The 18,514-nt window shown below is 38.8% G+C and overlaps 1 protein-coding gene across 1 annotated transcript in view; it reads right to left on the bottom strand.

Annotated features, from left to right (window-relative positions):
* Positions 1 to 1,115: 1,115 nt before the first annotated feature.
* STK39 (serine threonine kinase 39) overlaps positions 1,116 to 18,514 on the bottom strand; it is a 109,216-nt gene continuing 91,817 nt past the window's right edge. Inside the window, exons 16-17 of the mRNA XM_010569501.1 lie at positions 7,846 to 7,910; positions 1,116 to 2,604 (exon numbers count right to left, since the gene is read on the bottom strand). Coding sequence (XP_010567803.1) covers positions 2,530 to 2,604; positions 7,846 to 7,910 — 140 coding nt within the window. The 3' untranslated portion in view covers positions 1,116 to 2,529. The remainder of the gene's footprint in view (positions 2,605 to 7,845; positions 7,911 to 18,514) is intronic.

The following is an 18,514-nucleotide window of genomic DNA, read 5'->3' as shown; positions in this document are numbered from 1 at the left end:
AACAAAAATAACCTTACAGCAATGCTCTGAACTTAACTCCTTCAGGTCCTGCTCAAGTAGCCATCAGTGTTGCAGGCTGTCAACTGTTTCACTGGTAGACGCACGCTTAAGGTACCTTTTCATTTACTCTTACTCCAACGCAAAGGTTGCCAATGAATAGTTAGCCGCCAAACTGCAACCTGCTCCCCCGATCAGATGTGACGCAGTGCCCTCTGTTCTCGCCCAGCACAGCCAAGCCAGAGGCTCCCCGGCCGCAGACCGGCGGGTGCCCGGAGGCACAGCCTTCGCCGCGCTGCCGCTGGTGGCTGCCACAAGTCCCCTGCCCGGCTCCTCCGCCGGCCGGCCCCGGGGAGCCCGCAGCAAGGCGCGTGCAAGCTGGCCAAGACAAAGCATTAACCAAAGTCGGGCACGAGATAAACAGCCCGTTATAGGGCACGGAGGTAAGATACCCTTGACGTGGAAGAGATACAGAGCACATTATCAATACTACCACACCCGCGCCTGCAAAGACACCCCAAAGCTAAGGAAAGACACGCCACTTCTGCCACCGAGGAAAGGCACGCTTACCGGTTTTGTTCACTGCCTTCAGCTGGCTGCAGGCCATGCCCGGCCCCACCGCAGCACAGCGCCCTTCCACCACACGGTGCAGCCCCCAGCCCCTCACCCCGGGGGCTGGGGCTCGCCGCACTAAGGGACCCGAGGGCACCGATGGCCCGAGGAGGGACGGAACTGCCCCGACCAGCCTCAGCTGCGGCCACCAGCCCCGCAGCTGGGCTGGGGGCAGCAGGTGTCAGCCCTGGCCCTGCCCTGGGCCTCTCTCGCCCTCTTCCCCACACAAACCACTATCCCCCAGGCACACAGGTCCTGCCCTGAACAACCGAATGATTTCCTGAAGTACAAACACCTCAGGAGTCTTAAAAATGGCTTTTGCAAAGAACTGGATAGCAAGCAGTCAAGAGCAGCCCTCTGCCATGAGCAAGCAAGCAGTGTTTTCTCCCCTTCTCCTCCCCCAGGTGCTGCTCGTAAACCAAATAAGGGCAGCAGACATTTATAACATCACCCTGCCCCACAGCCATCAAAATGCACACAGAGCATGGAAATTCAAAATACAAGTATGTTTGTGCAATACACTTTTATTTTCATTTTATTTTTTTAACCTTTGCAGTCATCTTGGAGTAATCATCATGTAAACAGTAGGATGGGATGGGATTACATTGAGTCATATGCAAATGGCTCTAAGAACACCTCAACGATTATGACAAGGCATTATAAATAACCTCTCTTAATAATATATATTTGCCATTTTCAGTACATTAAAGAGCTGCCGCTTATCTAGGATTAGCTAGGAAGTAGTTTAAATTGTAACCTCTGAGAAACACGTCTCCAAATTTGAAAGTCTGTCTAAGGTTCACTAGCTCCATAACATCTATGTCACAGGTTAAGCATAAGACTACTCAGGTCAGAAGTGTTTTCTTTGTAACAGAGTTTTACTTGATCATTGCACAAAGCCCTATTATTTTCACTCCACCTTGGTATTTTGCAGAACATCAAGTAAAGCTTCAGTTCCATTCTTCAAGTTTTTATCACCTGTATGAAACCGGTTTCTATCATTAAGGATAAGTTGGATCAGAGATGGAGACAGTAAGCAGTCTACCTTAATGACAACAGTTCAAAGTAGTTCTAGCTCATAGACTCCCCGATAAAGCATAGTCAAAATACTCTAACACCTTTGCTACTGTATATCCCCTCCTTGTTCAGATAACTATATATATTTTTTATATATTGTACCATATGTATGGTACTTCTAGAAAATGGAGATTATTTATTTAAGCAGCCTCAGGCACATTCTTAAAACAATGTCTGCAAGGCACCTCCTACTCCCTTAACAATCAGTTTGTGGACTCCAGACACACAACCAACAAAAGCTTGCTAATGCCTAATTAATTAATTTCAAACCCCCCCTAGAAGTTACCAAATACTTCAAAGATATACCTGAAACTTTTTTAAATAATGGGAGATTAACTGCAAATAGCACATGATCAAGTCAAATCATTTTCTTTTTACTAGGATGTGTAATGCATAAATATATGAAAAATAAAATTCACAGTCAAGTTTTAAAACCAGAATTCAAGTTTGGCTAATAATTCTTAACTTTTATATTTATGTTAATTTCTAAATGTAACAGAACAGAGGCAGTATTATCAACCACAAGTACAGGTAAAATAGTATCACTCAAAGTTTATGAAAGAAGTAAGCTTGATAGAAAATTCCTTTTGTAACCAATAAATACAGCCACCTGAGTGCATTTCCACAGGCTTTTTTAGGGGGAATCCAAATCAACTGCTAAGAGACATTTAGTAGCATTTTGAATGTTAGCAGCAGCGGTGTAGCTGTGGGCTTTGCTTGTTCTGAATTTGTGAATTGCTAGAGAATGAAGCAGAACTCAGTGTGTGGTGCATTAATTTTCCTTTGCATCTAAGCTGGCCTCTTCGCAATCTCACAATTCGGCTTGGGGTCAAGGGACAGACATCAGCTGACACTTAACTGAGCAAACCCAATCAGTTTCACTTCATCAGGAATCTCAGTGCCATCACAGCCAGAGGCCTGCAAGTACAAACAGAAAAGTTTAGTAATCACGCTACAAAGGAGGATTTGACAGCCAGGCTATAAATTCTCCCCGTATCACCTAGTCAGCAAACAGCTTACTTGAAGGAAAGCTTTCAGACTGCTTGGTGTATCCTCTGTTGGTGTTAGCCAACTGCATCCTTAATTTTAGCAAACTTTTAATCAATATTAAAAATTATGAAAAAAAACCCTGGGAAATGAACACTTAAAGACCCAAATTCTTTAACCCAACCTTTCCACATTGGAGTCAAATTTGCTTTTTCATATAAGCACACAGTTTTCACTCATGAAGAGCAAATAACCTACATGTATAGAATATACTTTTACCGTTGTGCTATAGACACCAAATGTCTCATGAGTCCAGTTATCCCGTCTGTTTGGAATATCAATCCACTGAATTTTTAAACAAAAGATTGAAGCAGTCTATGAAGAGTAAATACTAATATTTGCAAAAGGACAGCTCCTTTCTGACAGTACAATCTAGTATTTAAAATTGTGTAGTTGAGTTTCTTCAGTAAAGTCTGGCATGGTACAAACTGGCACAAGTAATCAGTTCATTTTTCACAAATAACAGTAAGAATATAAACCCACCCTGCTCAGGACTGAACTGTTACTTTAGGTCTGCTTTTAAAAAATTACACACGCTCTAAGCAAAATATTTTTATATTTTGATTTTTAAAGACAAAATTTGCTTCTGTAGGACAGAAGTGACTACATTTTAAATAAAGTTTTTTATGCATTCTTCACCTATGTCACAGATAAATCAAATAGTAATACAATTGGATGAACAGTATGTAATGGTACATTACTTATGACAGATGCCTTCAGACCCTTTGGCATATCCCCCAAAAAACCATCAAAACAATGGGTTCACCCTAAAAAATGCTCTTGATCCTTTTATGCATTAGTAGCAGTTGAATCCTTTAGTAGAACTGGTTTGTGTATATGCAATGTAAGGAAAAGAGCTCTCAGTGCACTAACTGACATTATCCATTGAGCTTTCATGACCAAAAATAAACTCACTCAGTACTTGTGGAAGCATTACGTCAGGCTACTCCTTCAAATTTACTTTGATCAGACACAAAGAAGTTCTCTCTTCAGAGAGTATTTCACAGGTCTTATTCCACTGAAGCTGCAAGTTAAAGGTCTGAGATCATCACCATCAGTTACTATTAAGATAGCTCAATGTTTTTTGGATTAGGAATTTACTAAATAAAGAGAGTTTGAATTTTGCACTTAAAGTACCATGATAAAAAGAGCTAATACTATTAACATCATTCTACACTCTAGCTAGCTATCAATCTCCTCAAAGCCATGCTAAGTAACATATCTAGATGCATATAAATTTTTAAATGCCTTCCTTCTCAATAAATATTGTCTAATATTTAATGCGCCTGGAACCTATTAGCTTATATTTTGTGCTTAGCATAAGTACAACTACTATACACAAATTGCAACATAGAAGAAAAGCTCTTAGTATTTGCAATTCACTGTTTAGTGACTGAACGCATTCTTCCATTAATGTTTTTTTCCTCCCTTTTTCATATGAAAAAAAACTTACATAAAATGCAAATTATGCTGCGCAATAATTTTGTGTTTCCTTGAGTGTTGCCAAGATTACTTGTGTATTAAAGCAGCCTGCTTCCCAAAGTGTGGACAGCTGGATAACTGCAGAGAAGTCATCATTTTGTGTTAGCCAAGTCAACTAAGGGAGGTTTAATACTCTATATGTTCTGTAGAATGACATCATTACAAGATCAAAGATGCACTGTTAAAAAAATATGCAAGAGGGAGATCCAACCTGTATTGGCTTTGTGTGGCAAGGTTTTGATAGCGGGGGGGGTTACAGGGGTGGCTTCTGTAAGAAGCTGCTGGAAGCTTCCCCTGTGTTCGAGAGAGCCCATATCAGCCGGCTCTAAGACGGACCTGCTGCTGGCCAAGGCTGAGCCAATCAGCGATAGTGGTAGCGCCTCTGGGATAACATTTTTAAGAAGGAAAAAAAGTTGGGACAGATGGAAACAGCAGCCGGAGAGAGGAGTGAGAACATGTAAGAGAAACAACCCTGCAGACCCCCAGGCCAGTGAAGAAGGAGGGGGCGGAGGTGCTCCAGGCGCCAGAGCAGAGATTCCCCTGCAGCCCGTGGGGAAGACCCTGGTGAGGCAGGCTGTCCCCCTGCGGCCCAGGGAGGTCCACGGTGGAGCAGATATCCACCTGCAGCCTGGGGAGGACCCCACACCGGAGCAGGTGGGTTTCCGAAGGAGGCTGTGACACCGTGGGAACCCCGTGCTGGATTAGGCTCCTGGCAGGACCTGCGGATCTGTGGAGAGAGGAGCCCGCGAAGCAGGTTTTCTGGCAGGACTTGTGACCCCGTGGGGGACCCATGTTGGAGCAGTGTGCTCCTGAAGGACTGCACACCGTGGAAAGGACCCATGCTGGAGCAGTTTGTGAAGAACTGCAGCCCGTGGGAAGGACACACGTTGGAGAAGTTCATGGAGGACTGTCTGCCGTGGGAGGGACCCCACGCTGGAGCAGGGGAAGAGTGTGATGAGTCCTCCCCCTGAGGAGGATGAAGCGGCAGAAAATAACGTGTGATGAACTGACCGTAAACCCCATTCCCCATCCCCCTGTGCTGCTGGGGGGGCTTGGTAGAGAATGTGGGAGTGAAGTTGTGCCTGGGAAGAAAGGAGGGGTGGAGGGAAGGTGTTCTGAGATTTAGGTTTATTTCTCATTACCCTACTCTGGTTGATTGGCAATAAATTGAGTTAATTTTCCCCAATTTGAGTCTGTTTTGCCTGTGATGGTAATTGGTGAGTGATCTCTCCTGTCCTTATCTCGACCCACAAACTCTTTGTTATATTTTCTCTCCCCTGTCCAGCTGAGGAGGGGGAGTGATAGAATGGCTTTGGTGGGCACCTGGCGTTCAGCCAGGGTTAATCCACCACACAACCTTAAAGACAGATTCATCCAGGCAGCTCACTTTAATAACTTTCTTTACCATTTTGGCAATAATTAAAGACAAAAACGGTTAAGACATAAGTTCTTCTTTTTTCCCCAGAGATGAAAATGCTTGCTGTTTGAATAGAAATATTATATACCAGCAAAATACCAGCAAAAGCAATCTGCAAGCAGTGAGATACTAACCAGATTCCTCACCCACAAATAGTAGTAACTAATCCTAGACTAAAGAGCACATTTCAATTGATTTCTCTGAATGGATATTGGATTAACTACATTTAGACTTTGAATCCCCATGAAATATTTAGCAACAAAGTATGTTTTAATCAAGTTGCATACAAGTGCTCTCAAATTCAGTGAGACCTTGCTAAGAAGTAACAAAGATGCAGTAGGGCATACAAACAAATGACAGAGTTATTGTAGGCAACAATTCATTTAGCAACTCCACTACACAATATAGAAACAGGCAGGAATGGAACATATATTAAATTAATCCAAGGGTAAGAATAAGTTAGGATACTTCTTGTGGTTATGTTCTTTACCTGGGAAGTAGGAAACTAATGCAGGAAACCTAGGTTAAAGATTAACCTCAGGAATTGTTACCTAGCCAATGGAACTTACCTTGAAAAGGGACAAAGACCTTGATTTTGGATTGTCTATTAATTCTGATTATGGTAACGAGTAGTATTATAGAAGCATTCACTCACGAGAATCTGAAATACCACGTGACATTGACTGCACCTCAGCAATAAATCCAGCTGAATCACAGAAATACCCAAACCTAAATTTTCAAGTGGATTTGTTTTCAACGTATATAAACATTAACTGGATATTATGGGATATTACATTTTGGAATCTCAAGCCTCTATTTTAAGTGTGTGACCTAGAAACTCAGATTTCTATAGAGCCTCTGGAGTATCTATGTATCTAAATGTTCATGGTGAGATGCCATTGACTACACAATAAAGCTAAGTCAGATGTTTAGACAGCAAGAACACAGATCAGCTGCAAAAAGAGAAGCATCAGCCTTTAAGCTATATTTAGATAGTAAGGGCCACAGAAACAAAACAATTTGAGTCACATGTCCTTATGCCCCCACTCCAACCCCTTCTCAAAATAAATGGGTAGAGTTCTGGAGATTTTACTGGACTGTAGAGGAAAAATGAGTCCAAATGATTTGGTCAGTTAAAACTACTCAAATCTGTATTTAAAAAATGACAAGGGAAGAACAATCCTGAATTAATACATTATCATCAACTAGGTCACTCTCTAAAAATGGCACTCTACAGCCCATCTGAAGCAGCTGCCTTTATAAACAAAGCTCTGATTCTGGAGACCTGCTTACCTAACAGACATTCAATCTAGTCTTTCATAGGCGGCTGAGTCACTTTCAGCAAGGGGTGCTGAAAGCTGATTGGTAAGAGTTTGGTATTTACGTAGCTAATCATTCAATAGCTTTAGGTATGTAAATTTTTCAACTTAATTTTAGCAAGAAGTAAAAACAAATACAGCACATCAATTATTAATGGAGTTTTTGCAATGTAAATTTATTAATATTAAATTAGATCTATCATGATAGCATCAAAATCAACCAAAATTAGGACCCATGGTCCAGGGCACAAAATGCAGCACAGAAAACAGTCCCAGGCCAAAACCCAGGGTCTAATGTTGTATATAGACTAGACAGAAAGAGGTGGGAAGGGAGAAACAGTAATGAAATACAGTAGGAGCAAGATCAACTTGCAAGTGTGGATGGTCAATTGGAAGAAGGTTGAAGGGAAGAACTAAGGACAAGCAAGCAGTGGAGAGAGCGACCTGCATGCAAGAAAAATGGGGGCAGATGTTGGAAAAATGGGATTGGAACAAATTGTCCATTACCAGAAGACACTTCAGCCAGGGCAGAGCTGAGGGAGTGGGAGTGGAGAGGACTTAACCTAACAACTACCGTTTTCTCTGCTTTACTTGTTTCTGCAATTCTTTCCAGGGGTTTTCTCCCTGCAGTTTCTCACCTAAACCTCAGACTTCCTCAGAACTCATGTGAATAAACCTCCTTCCCCCTGAACAGTTATGGAGCTGTATGACTGTACATATCCCTAATGTCCTGTCAAAATAGGGTTTAGGTTTTTTCTCTCACACATGGCAATTTCAATCATCTTATCTGTCAACACATTTATTCAGCAAAATAGCTATAAACGAGGTAAAATCCAGACTCTGTATGAATACTGTGATAACTAGTTTGTTTCTTCCCTATATGCTTTTACTTACCAACTTAAAAGTCAATGTTTTCAAGGCCTTTGGATCATCTACTATCTTCTGTAAGTTAGCAGCAACTGTAAAATAAAGTATTAAAAAAATATGATTTACAGAAAATTGCATGCAACATGACATCAAGCCTCATATTGAATCTTCTACTTAATTCTACACACATACATATCTGTAAATTACCAGTTGAATCATTTAATCACACTCTAGCTGTCATTTGAAAGTCAGAGGGCAGTTAGGCTGCCATAAATCCTGCCTCCTTTCTTTTGCAGTCACTGATACTTTGTGACTGTGAACTGATTCAGGGGAAAAACTCTGCCTGAAAACAAAATGACAGGAAAAAAACCCTACTAATTTTCATCTTAGTCTATTCCAAAAACAATTAACAATCACACAAATGCAAGTGCAAGGAAAATGGGAGAATCACGCAGCCAAGGCTAAGCTGATGGCTGTCATGATTTACATCATGTTTCTACTATAGCCAGGGCCACCATCAGCACAAGTTTCTAGGAGAAGGCTGAGCTCACTGTCCCCTCTAACTTCCATTTCTCCTGGCTTGATGTGTGTGCTTCTGTCCCTTCTTTGGGCTGGCCTTAGTACCCACACAGACTCTTGGTGATCTGTTACAGCTCAGTACCAAAAGAAAAATGAATAAAAATAAGAGAGTGGTACAAACGGAGCTGATCTTCAAACTGCTCTCTCATCAAGCATGACCAAGACTTGTGATGTAACAGCAATAAACAGTTTAACCAGATCTACAGAGCCCGAGTGTCCAGAGAAGACGTTACATGCTGTAACAGAAGTAGCAGGAAGGGAATAATTGAAAACAGAGGAGGAGGCAGGAAGATAAAAACACTTTTTGTATCAAAACACCTAAGTCACACTGTTAATTTTTTTACAATATTGCTACCATTAATCTTGACCAAAAAATTGGCTGCTTTCAGCTTTGTACGTTTACTAAACTTGCTCCCCAGCTTTGCACAGTCATAGATCCTGAGCTAACTCAAGACCAAACCATTGAGAGCCTTTGTTCAAGACTGACTTATGAGCACAAGATGTCGTCAACAGGACATCAGCATGAGATAAAGAATCCACACTTGGCAGAGCTGATTAGACAAGATTTTGAAAAGGGAATAAACGGTAGTAGACATTTCTTAGTACACTGAGTAGGTAAGTACCATAAAGCAGAGAAGCAAGAAGCCAGATGTTCTCCATAAATAATACTTTCCACAGACTTCATAACATGGAAGACATACAGCAAACATTTGCATGTTGAATGTCCTACTGCTACAAACTCAGGTTCCTACTTCCTCCATTTTCTAACATCACAAAGATAAAATTTTCACTCCTACTGTGCCTGATCATATATGGTTCACTGTGTAGTAGCAGAAATTGGCCTCACAGAGGGAAGTACAGTAATTGGCAAGGGAATTTAGAGAAGTAAACAATTAGGCCAATCTACCACTGTTAAATGCAAATTAAATTTTTTGGGGTCTTATTTTCTTTATACCACTGAAATGGCACCAAGGATTGTTTATACACCTGTAACAAGTTTGACCAGGGATGAAAGGGTGTTTGAAACTAAAAGCAAGCCTTAAAAACAAGCATAAGGTACATTTTGTAGAGAACAGTTTTTGGAAAGAAAAAAACTAATCCTCACAGTTAAATGAACTCAACTACAGGCACTACAACAGAAAGTCTTTCCATTTTTAAAGCATCATTATTCATAATCTTCTTTATTCTAGTCATTACAAACAATTTTTATTTTAATCACACAATTCACTTCCACAATCAATAAGTCAATTTTATTGCAAGACCTCCTACCTGATAAAATACATGCAAATACAGATAATGCATTTCATTACAATTAATACTTAGAACCTCATACGTAGGCAAAAAGGAGCGTTCAGCCTCATAGCTCCTGAAGCCAGGGTAGAATAGCTTCAATTTTTTATGTCTTAAAAAATCTACAAAATAGGATCATGCACTCAAGAGCAGCTCTGGCTTATCCAAATTGCCATAAAACATGTCTTAAAAAAAAAATTAAAAAGAAAGAACAAATTCTCCAGCTAGTGTCAGCTGGCTTCACTGAAATGGAGACACAGTGCTACAAAACCAGACAGGAGTTGGGTCCTAAATCCAAAGATTCCTAACTTCACCTATTATAAAATGTTACAAAAATATGAGCTTCAAATGCATGCTCATCTTCGGGAGGCGTGGCCTTTCATTTAATGTTGAGCAGACAACTAAGGCAAGTCAGCATGCTGCTTGGCTATTTCGCCTGAATGCAAAAATTTCCAGCTGCCCTTAGGCAAACTTAGTGGCAAAGTTATTATTACTGGACTTGCAAACAGCAGCTCATTATCAGCAAGTGTTTTAATGAACTACCATAAAAGAAAGGAATGATATTTTAGATGGATATCATTCTTCAAGAAAACTGCTTTTCAAAGAACAGTCCTCATTAAAATGCTACAGGGACACAGTTTTATTTGTTCACTTGTCTTTACTTTTAATATGAACACAAGCCAAAAACTTTTACATATAAAATGCTAGAGAAACATCTGAAGCAAGCATATTTAATATGCTTTATTTTTGCCTCTCTGATGGGCCTTAACTAGAATGGGACATGTTTAATCAAACACAAAATTAGGAGGATTTAAGGGAGTAATGCCAGATGTTATCAGGCTACTCTTGAAAATGAGAAAGCAGACCTGCAAAGAGTATTAGAATACAAGTTTACATAAAAAAGTCACAGCCCTGGTTTCCTACAGAGAGATCTTTTCAATTTCAATTATACGCATTCACCATTTTTCAAGTAAAACTAGCATTTCACCTGTGACTTTTGGTACTGTGTTTTACATTTTCTGGTCTTTATAGAATGGCAATAAAAATGATTTTGCCAAAATAACGTCATTAGTCCCATTCAGTCAAGCCACCATGAATGCAAATCCCCCGAAAGGTCTGCTCTTTCTGCAGTATCTGAAAACACATGTAATTAACATCCAACAAGAATCAAATATGTGTGTGTAATTACCTAGCAAAACCATAGAGTCCTGTTGGTATCCATCTCATTTTTCTAACTCCTTGCTTTTGTTTTGCTAGGTCTTGTCCTTGTTTAGACTGCAAGACCAACAATTAGAGGCAACTGTCTGAATTTGGATACCTAAGTCTGCATTTCAGGGAACTACTTAAAGTATGGTTCATTTTTTTTAGCGATGAGACAATCATTATCCTTTCCACTTTAGTGCAAGCCAAAGGTTCTAGGACCTCAATAAGTACATAGCACTGGGCATGTCTCTCTGCACCTGAACACCTTGAAGATCTGGGCTCAGCTGGTAACTGGAATCTTTTGGGGCCTGATATAGTCAGCTAGGAAAAACAGCAGTAACCCACGAACTGCAGGTGTCCATGGCATCTCTACTTTAGTTAACTTCCTTTAGAAATAGGGCCTGCAGCACAGGCAGCAGAAGCCATACAAGCAGTCAAAAGTCCATTCTGAAAGGCAGCCTGTAGTGCCTTCCAATTATTTCTCCACAAAGTTTCAGGATCCCATCTTAACTACAGTAAAGACATTCTCAAAATTATGGAATACTCACCCTACTTTAAATGCAATTAAATTAAGCTATCAGTTGCATTAAATATAACTGATTTACCACTCTTACAAATATATGCCTAAAAATTTAGGACTATTATTACACCTACACAGTTTGGACCACTAAGTATGCAAAGTCTCCCGAAAGACACCGAGAAATTCATGCCAGACATATATTCACAACAGTAGACAATGTTTTCCTGTACAAGCAGTTGCTGCTATTGTTCAGCCCTATTCAGAATTACTGATCGCATCAGGCAAGAAAGAAGAACAATTACTTTTAAGTGGAACTGCTATTAGGCTTTACTGATGAACGTCTCCGCCAGCTACTAAATTTAGCCTCTTTTTATCAAGGAAAATGATTTACGAGGTCAAGACTCACTAACCCTCCTAGTACAGTTCATGTACAAAGTTTTAATTTGGCTTAAATACAAAAAATGAGCCCAAAGTTTCTAAATGCAGATGAACCCAAGCACATCTGCAAACACTAGCAAGGAAAATAACCAGCCCACTCTCACCACCTCTCCCACCTCCACACTCCCAACAATTCTTCTACTGCATGTCAGTGAACAAAGTCAATTTCATACAGTAATGGTCTCCCTCAAGTGAAAAGGAGTTTCACATTAGGAGTTTCTAGAGAGGTAGGAATCGTTCTCTCCACTGATACTTAAATTATTTGGAAAAGTGGAGAGCATTGTAAAATATATGTCTCTGGATTCTACTTTACACCTTATCTCTAAGTTAAGTATATTACAGTTCCTATTGACAAAGCCATTTTTCTTTGAAGTACTCTGAAGTCACGCCTCGGACGTTCAACTTCTGAAGTTCATAGTAGATTAGTTTGCCTGCAAGGAGCACTAATTGACAATTTCAAATCCTGTTGGGAATTCACTGTTTCTACAAGGCCTGGATATACTAGGCTCAACTTCATTTTGCAGAGTGTTTTGTCAAGATGTTATGGCCATGCTCCTATAAAAGTCAGAAGAAGAAACATGAACAAGATAACCGCAGGAAAAAATTAAGTGGTGATGGAAAAACCTTTGCCAGCAGTAACCTCAAGTAAACAGAGTATACTTCAAATCATGTCTTGGAGCAAAAGCCCTCTTCAAACATTAGCAGCAGTTAGCACAATAGGCTTTTTGTTGTTTACAACAATAAATGAGGTGCCATTCTGCTTTCATCAGAAGGCTTCTGAGGGACGTATAAGCAACCTATGTTCCACAAATCATTCCAGGTTCTTTTGCAGGTTTTGCTCAGTGACAAATGGTTGTGCGACTGTCAAAATAAGTGTCTGCACTTGCAGAACATGCAATAGGATAAAAGGTCAAACCCAGCATATAAATATACACAACACAGGCTGCTAATTGCAGATGTAATAAACAAAAAAAACCCCCACATAGTCCTCTAGCATGATATTTATACAGAATATTCTACAAATCACTCTTTGCTATATGACAATTTTGGCCAACCATATCAGTTATAATTTTTAAAATTAGTGATCAATATAAGCTGAGGTAACAGAACAAAAAAGGACATCTTTAAGATCACAAATAAATATAAGAGAATAACCATACTTTGGGCAGACTGAAATAGCTGTTTTGCTTCTGTAATGTGATAGGACTCTGCCTGGTTATTTAAAATTCTTAACACGGCATGAAACCTAACCCTAATGGCTTCTGAATAGGGAAAACTTCTGGAAAAGTTAAAATTAATGAGACAGTAAATAAAGCTATATGAAGTACAGTAGAACTATTTCCAGTACAATGCCGACCCAGCCAACTGAGCTGGAGCCATCTGGCATAAACACAGACACAAGCAGGATCTAAAGCTTGAGATGATATTTCTGGGGTGCTCTCAAAAGAATAATGATTCATCTGCTTTTCCATTTTGAAAAGAGTGGATGGGGAACCTCTGACAGTATGCTTAGGTTCAACAGTTTGCAAAGCTATTGCATATTGTAATCCTGAAATTCAGATATGAGGAAAGGGAAAACTTTATTCAGGCACAAAATTACTGTCACAAAAAAACCCTGAAAAATTATAAGCTCTGAGAAAATGAAAAATATTTTTAATAAGTGAAAAGTGGAATAATTGTTATGTAGTCCAAAACTCAGTCTACAAGAAATAGCCACCTTCAACTGCTTCCTGCTTCATCAATGGTATTGCTGTTAGAGGCCAAACTCAAAGCTCCACAGATTTACTGGCTTTCCTGCTGATTGTTTCAAATATTACCTCTTCCCCAACTGTAGGCAGTTATTTTGCCATTTTCATCTGATACATGGAATTCTACATAATTAACTGCCTTGGGAGTCTGCTGATTTGAGGATTAATGCTGTATTCTCCTGTATGGGTCTTAGGAAGCAAGATGCCTGAGTGATAGGGAGTACTTTTCAATGGAATTATCACTCCTGAAAATTCAGCTGCTGGTAGGGCTTTCCTCCAAAGGGCTGAATTTATTATGCATGCTCTTGAGGCGGTTTCACATATTGCAAGAGGTTCATTGCAATATATACATTCATTTATATTTCATACTATACAATGGTTTTCATACATTTGCAAGTTCATAACAAAATCAAAACTAAGTTTTAAAGCCTAGCTAGCACTGGATTATAGTATATTATGCAAACAATCAAAGCAATCAACCTTTAGCGCTTTTGGTAACAATTCCTCTCAATCTCTGACTTTCTTATTATTATCTAATAGCTCACGAACTGTCTGCACAAAAGATTAAAAGACTTTTCAAAGAGAGGTCAAAAAGGTCTTTCAAGTGCAGCGTGATTCCATTAGTTCACCCATTCAGGATGCTAGTCATAAAATCCCTTTTGTTTATGTTGCTTGAGAACAGTAGCAAGGGAAATATTAAAGCATTTTGAGATCTGTGACAGCTAACTAGCAAGTGTTTATTGCTACAGGACTGCAAGGAGCTAGACATGATTCTTACAAGAAAGAAATAAAAGAAAATAGAAATATCAACGGCAAGCCTGGCTTCTCTTCTGAGGAAGTTATTGGACATTGATAAGGCAGAAACATTAAAAACATTTAGAAATGTATTATTTATGAAGAGGCTGTCATTAGGAATTTATCAAAGGGAGATTAAGGCTCACAAATCTGTCTGAATTCTCAAAGTACATTGCTGAATCAGTAGATATAAAGACAGTGGAAACTATCTTCATTTCAACATTTGATACTTTAATATCTAACAGCTTGATTTGCAGCCTCACAATCAGAGAACACAGCTTAAAGAGGACAGCTACAGGACAACAGAAGGCCAGTTCTCCCTTGAAAGGAACACAGAGACCGAAAAAGGTCTCCTACGGCATCCTTACGAACAGAACTACAATTTCACAGGGCAATTCCCACAGCTTAAAGTATTATTAAAACCACTTGAGCTCTGTGGTTCATATGGGTTCTGAGCCCCAATACTGTAAACATGGTAAACCCAGGAATGTATGCTGTTTCATGTGTGTATAAAGTACCAGGCATGAGGAAGAACTGTACCAAATAAAACTATAAAACATCCCGAAGAATGGCCCAACATACAGCAATAGTAAAGAAAGGGGGCAAGCAATACCTCAAATTATGCACAGAACACTCATAGGCGCAGGTTGTGCTACTGCTAGTGAATACCAAAATCTGTGCTGATTTAACTTAGGTATTAATTAATTTATTCTATACAGACAACCAAGGTTTAGCCTAGTTCACATCTTTTTAGACATTTTTAAGGACATTAACTAGTAGTTTGGCATCAAGGTATCTTGTTCCAGAAAAGGAGGGAGGGGAAAAAAAGTCGGACCAAAGCTTTAACAACTAACCAGTTATGCTATGTTATTCAAGAGTGGAACAGGCAAAGGCATGAAAGAGACATCAGAGACATATATTCCTGATTGAACTACAGACAAATAAATACTTTAAATATTTATCCTTGCTCAAACTGAAAAAAATAAAAGGGTTTATGGAATAAAAGTAGGCCTCAAATGTCTTCACATTAAGATCCATTAACATGGGGTATTAATATGAGGGGTCACAGACAAAAATTGGAAAACCGAGGATTGATAAAGTAATATACAAGATTTCATTTTACTTTAGGTAGCTGATGGAAAAATTCCCACCTAACAGAAGCAGTATATTTTATGAAACAGGAGCACTGTCTCAAAATGGAAAATGAAATAACTTAGTGCTAGAAATCTACCTATTTCAATTCCAATAACACATTATTAAACTCTTAAATTCTCAATTATTTAGTATGGATATCTGATCTTAAGGTAATGTTTTAAATTCTACAATCTGAGAGAGAGAGAAAAAAAAAAAAGACTGAAATTGTGATAACTGTTTTTATTGATTAAATTACAATATTAATATAACTGGCAAATTGTACCTTTTCCCAGAAACTTCTGAAAAAAATAGAAGGTTGATATTTCAGATTGATTTCCCACCCCCCCAGAGTGTGTGAAGAGCACTTAGGCAAACCACTGCACATTTAAAACAAAGTGTTATAAAAAGGTAAGTAGAATATATTTGGATACTTAAATGCTTATCTATTTCAGACCTTGATTCTGCATGTGTCTAATGGGGTAGATTATCCAGGAAGATGAGGGAGGAGTATACAGATTTCACAATTTCCCTTTCATTTTGAGAAAAGCATTTTTATGATCCTGGGCATTCTAAACCTCAGTCTAGTCTCAAATGAACATTAAAAATAAAAATTTAGACCTGCTGCCCAACATTGCTAGTAGGGATATTTAACAAGCCTGAGATATTACAGTAAATTGTGCTCATAAATTCTCTACACAAAAGAATGAGTCAGAGTACAAGGTTGAAAAAATCATTTGCCCGTGACTGAATGTAGAAAGCCAGTGCTAGCTTTCAGACAAAGGTTTTGACAACAGTTTGATTGTCATCAAGATATTGAAGACCACTCTAACAAATACCTTCATCATGCTGGATTAGAGTTGAAATGTATGTCTATGCAGAAATAAGGAGGTCACATTCTGCTATGCATATTATTACATGGTAATCTCCTCTCCTCATCAGATCTTCACATCTCCTGTCCCGAGTTCTGCTATGAATTATAGATATTGTTCTGACAAAACTATTAAGAAGATGAAATAGCAGCTAGGCTACTTCAATACTTTATATCTGAAACTTGAAACAAGGAAAAATATATTTAGAAAAGACTCCCCGATGTGCAGGAGTTAGGTTCTGAAATAGACTACCTCTAGTTTGAAGAACCTCAATAAATCCTTATTTTGACATACTAACCACTTGCAGAGAAGTGAATGCCAAGGAAACAAATAACAGCAACTAAATTACTGTTGAAAAGAAGAACATTACTTACATTGCTGTCTTTGCAATTTCTGATTCAAATTCACAGTGGTATTTTTTTTAAACTAGAAAGGAAAGACCTCAAAACTATAATTCAGACCTATGAGGGCAGAGAACACACTGCAGGCCTATGAGTTTATCACCTACTGTATCAGGCAAAACCCAAATTAATCCCACTAACAAACAGATGGATTTATTCCTCAGTTACACAATTAAGTAGGAACTGGTGGACTGCATGCTGAAAAAAGGAACTTTCTTTGAAGGCAACTGCCAATTCCACCTTTTTTTCTTTTTTTTTCTTAAACTAACTAAAAATTATTTACTTGATCATGGCTATGAGAGCCACATTTACTACAATACATGAATAACACATATATGTGTAGAGAATAACTTGCGCACTTGGAGAATTTCTTACATATTTATAGTTCTGCCACAACCACCATTACAGCGGTGGTGATTATTCACCTAACACAACATTGTTTTTTTCACCTTGAACGTCTAAGTTTCCACCACACTGAAAATTCAGCAAGGTGGGAACCTGCGTGAAACCTGCTGGTTTCACACAATATACTTTCTCAAGTGCACCTTTTACATACAAAACATATACCTAAAATAACTTTGAAGGTGCAATTAGATGCAAAGCTTGATTACCTGCGGGTGTACCTCAAGCTTCCAGAACTCCCAGCAGTCTAGTCATTATGAGTCACCCTTCAATGCATTAGCTCTAAACAAGCCAGATGTGTTGAAATATTTAAGTCCTTAGTTAAACCCTGGGGATTTCAGAGATATTCTCCTAGCTGTAATGCATTTGCATATCTTGCTAAAGAGATACAGAGTTATGTGCACACGTTGAAGGCACAAGAGTTTCTACAAAATGCCTTAAAATACAGTCAGGTTTTCATTAAATCTCTAAGTTTACTTCTTAATGTATTATCCAGAAAGGAAATACAAAGTATTTAGTCTATCGCTTGAAATTAATTGTTAGGGTCTATAAAGGCATTTTTTCACTAGAAAGTTATGGGTACCGGGAGCTTTGGAAATTATAAAAACATGATACACTTAACTAAAAATTCAGTTATTTCACTCAGTTTGAACCACAGGAATAAACAGACACAAGAAAAAAACAAAACTCCTAACAAATTCCCTCAAAGATTACAAAAATCAGTGCATCTCAAAACATTACTGATGTCAAATGACAAACCTATGCTGCCTTCAAATGGTAGTGCTATCCAAGTCACCTACCCATAGCAACATTACCGCTCTTTGAGGACATAAATGAATGGAATATGCTTTCTACTTGTGCAGCACTATTCCATTTTCTGATTACAGTAAGATAAGCTGGAACTAGTTGAACAAAAGGCATCACTTCATTCAGTTTCAAATATGATTAATCTAACAAGACAGCAAAGAAAACTACATATAAGCAAATGCAGAGCAAAACCGAGGAAAGCAAAAGGATATTCACTGGGTAACTCTGAGGCTTTTCTATGAATTGGATTATCAGTGACACTATGAGTTAAGATGTTGTTATAGACCGTAATACTAACAAACAGGGCTTCTGCTTTTTCATCTTTCCATTTTAGCATGAAAGTACCTTCAGCATCAGCAGACTCGGTATTGTAAGTCAGCTGTTTCAATTTCAAATACTTTAATACTGTGATTAATTGGGAACCATACATATTACTTACTGTTTAACATCCCCTGAAATAATGTCATTCTGGATTTGGTCAGATACATGTTCTCTGCACTCATGGCCAAA

This window comes from Haliaeetus leucocephalus, unplaced genomic scaffold (assembly GCF_000737465.1).
Source record: "Haliaeetus leucocephalus isolate CR32 unplaced genomic scaffold, Haliaeetus_leucocephalus-4.0 Scaffold1, whole genome shotgun sequence".
NCBI lineage: Eukaryota > Metazoa > Chordata > Aves > Accipitriformes > Accipitridae > Haliaeetus > Haliaeetus leucocephalus.
The sequence above is the reverse complement of the archived record's forward strand: the minus strand, read 5'-3'. Positions and strand labels throughout refer to the sequence as shown.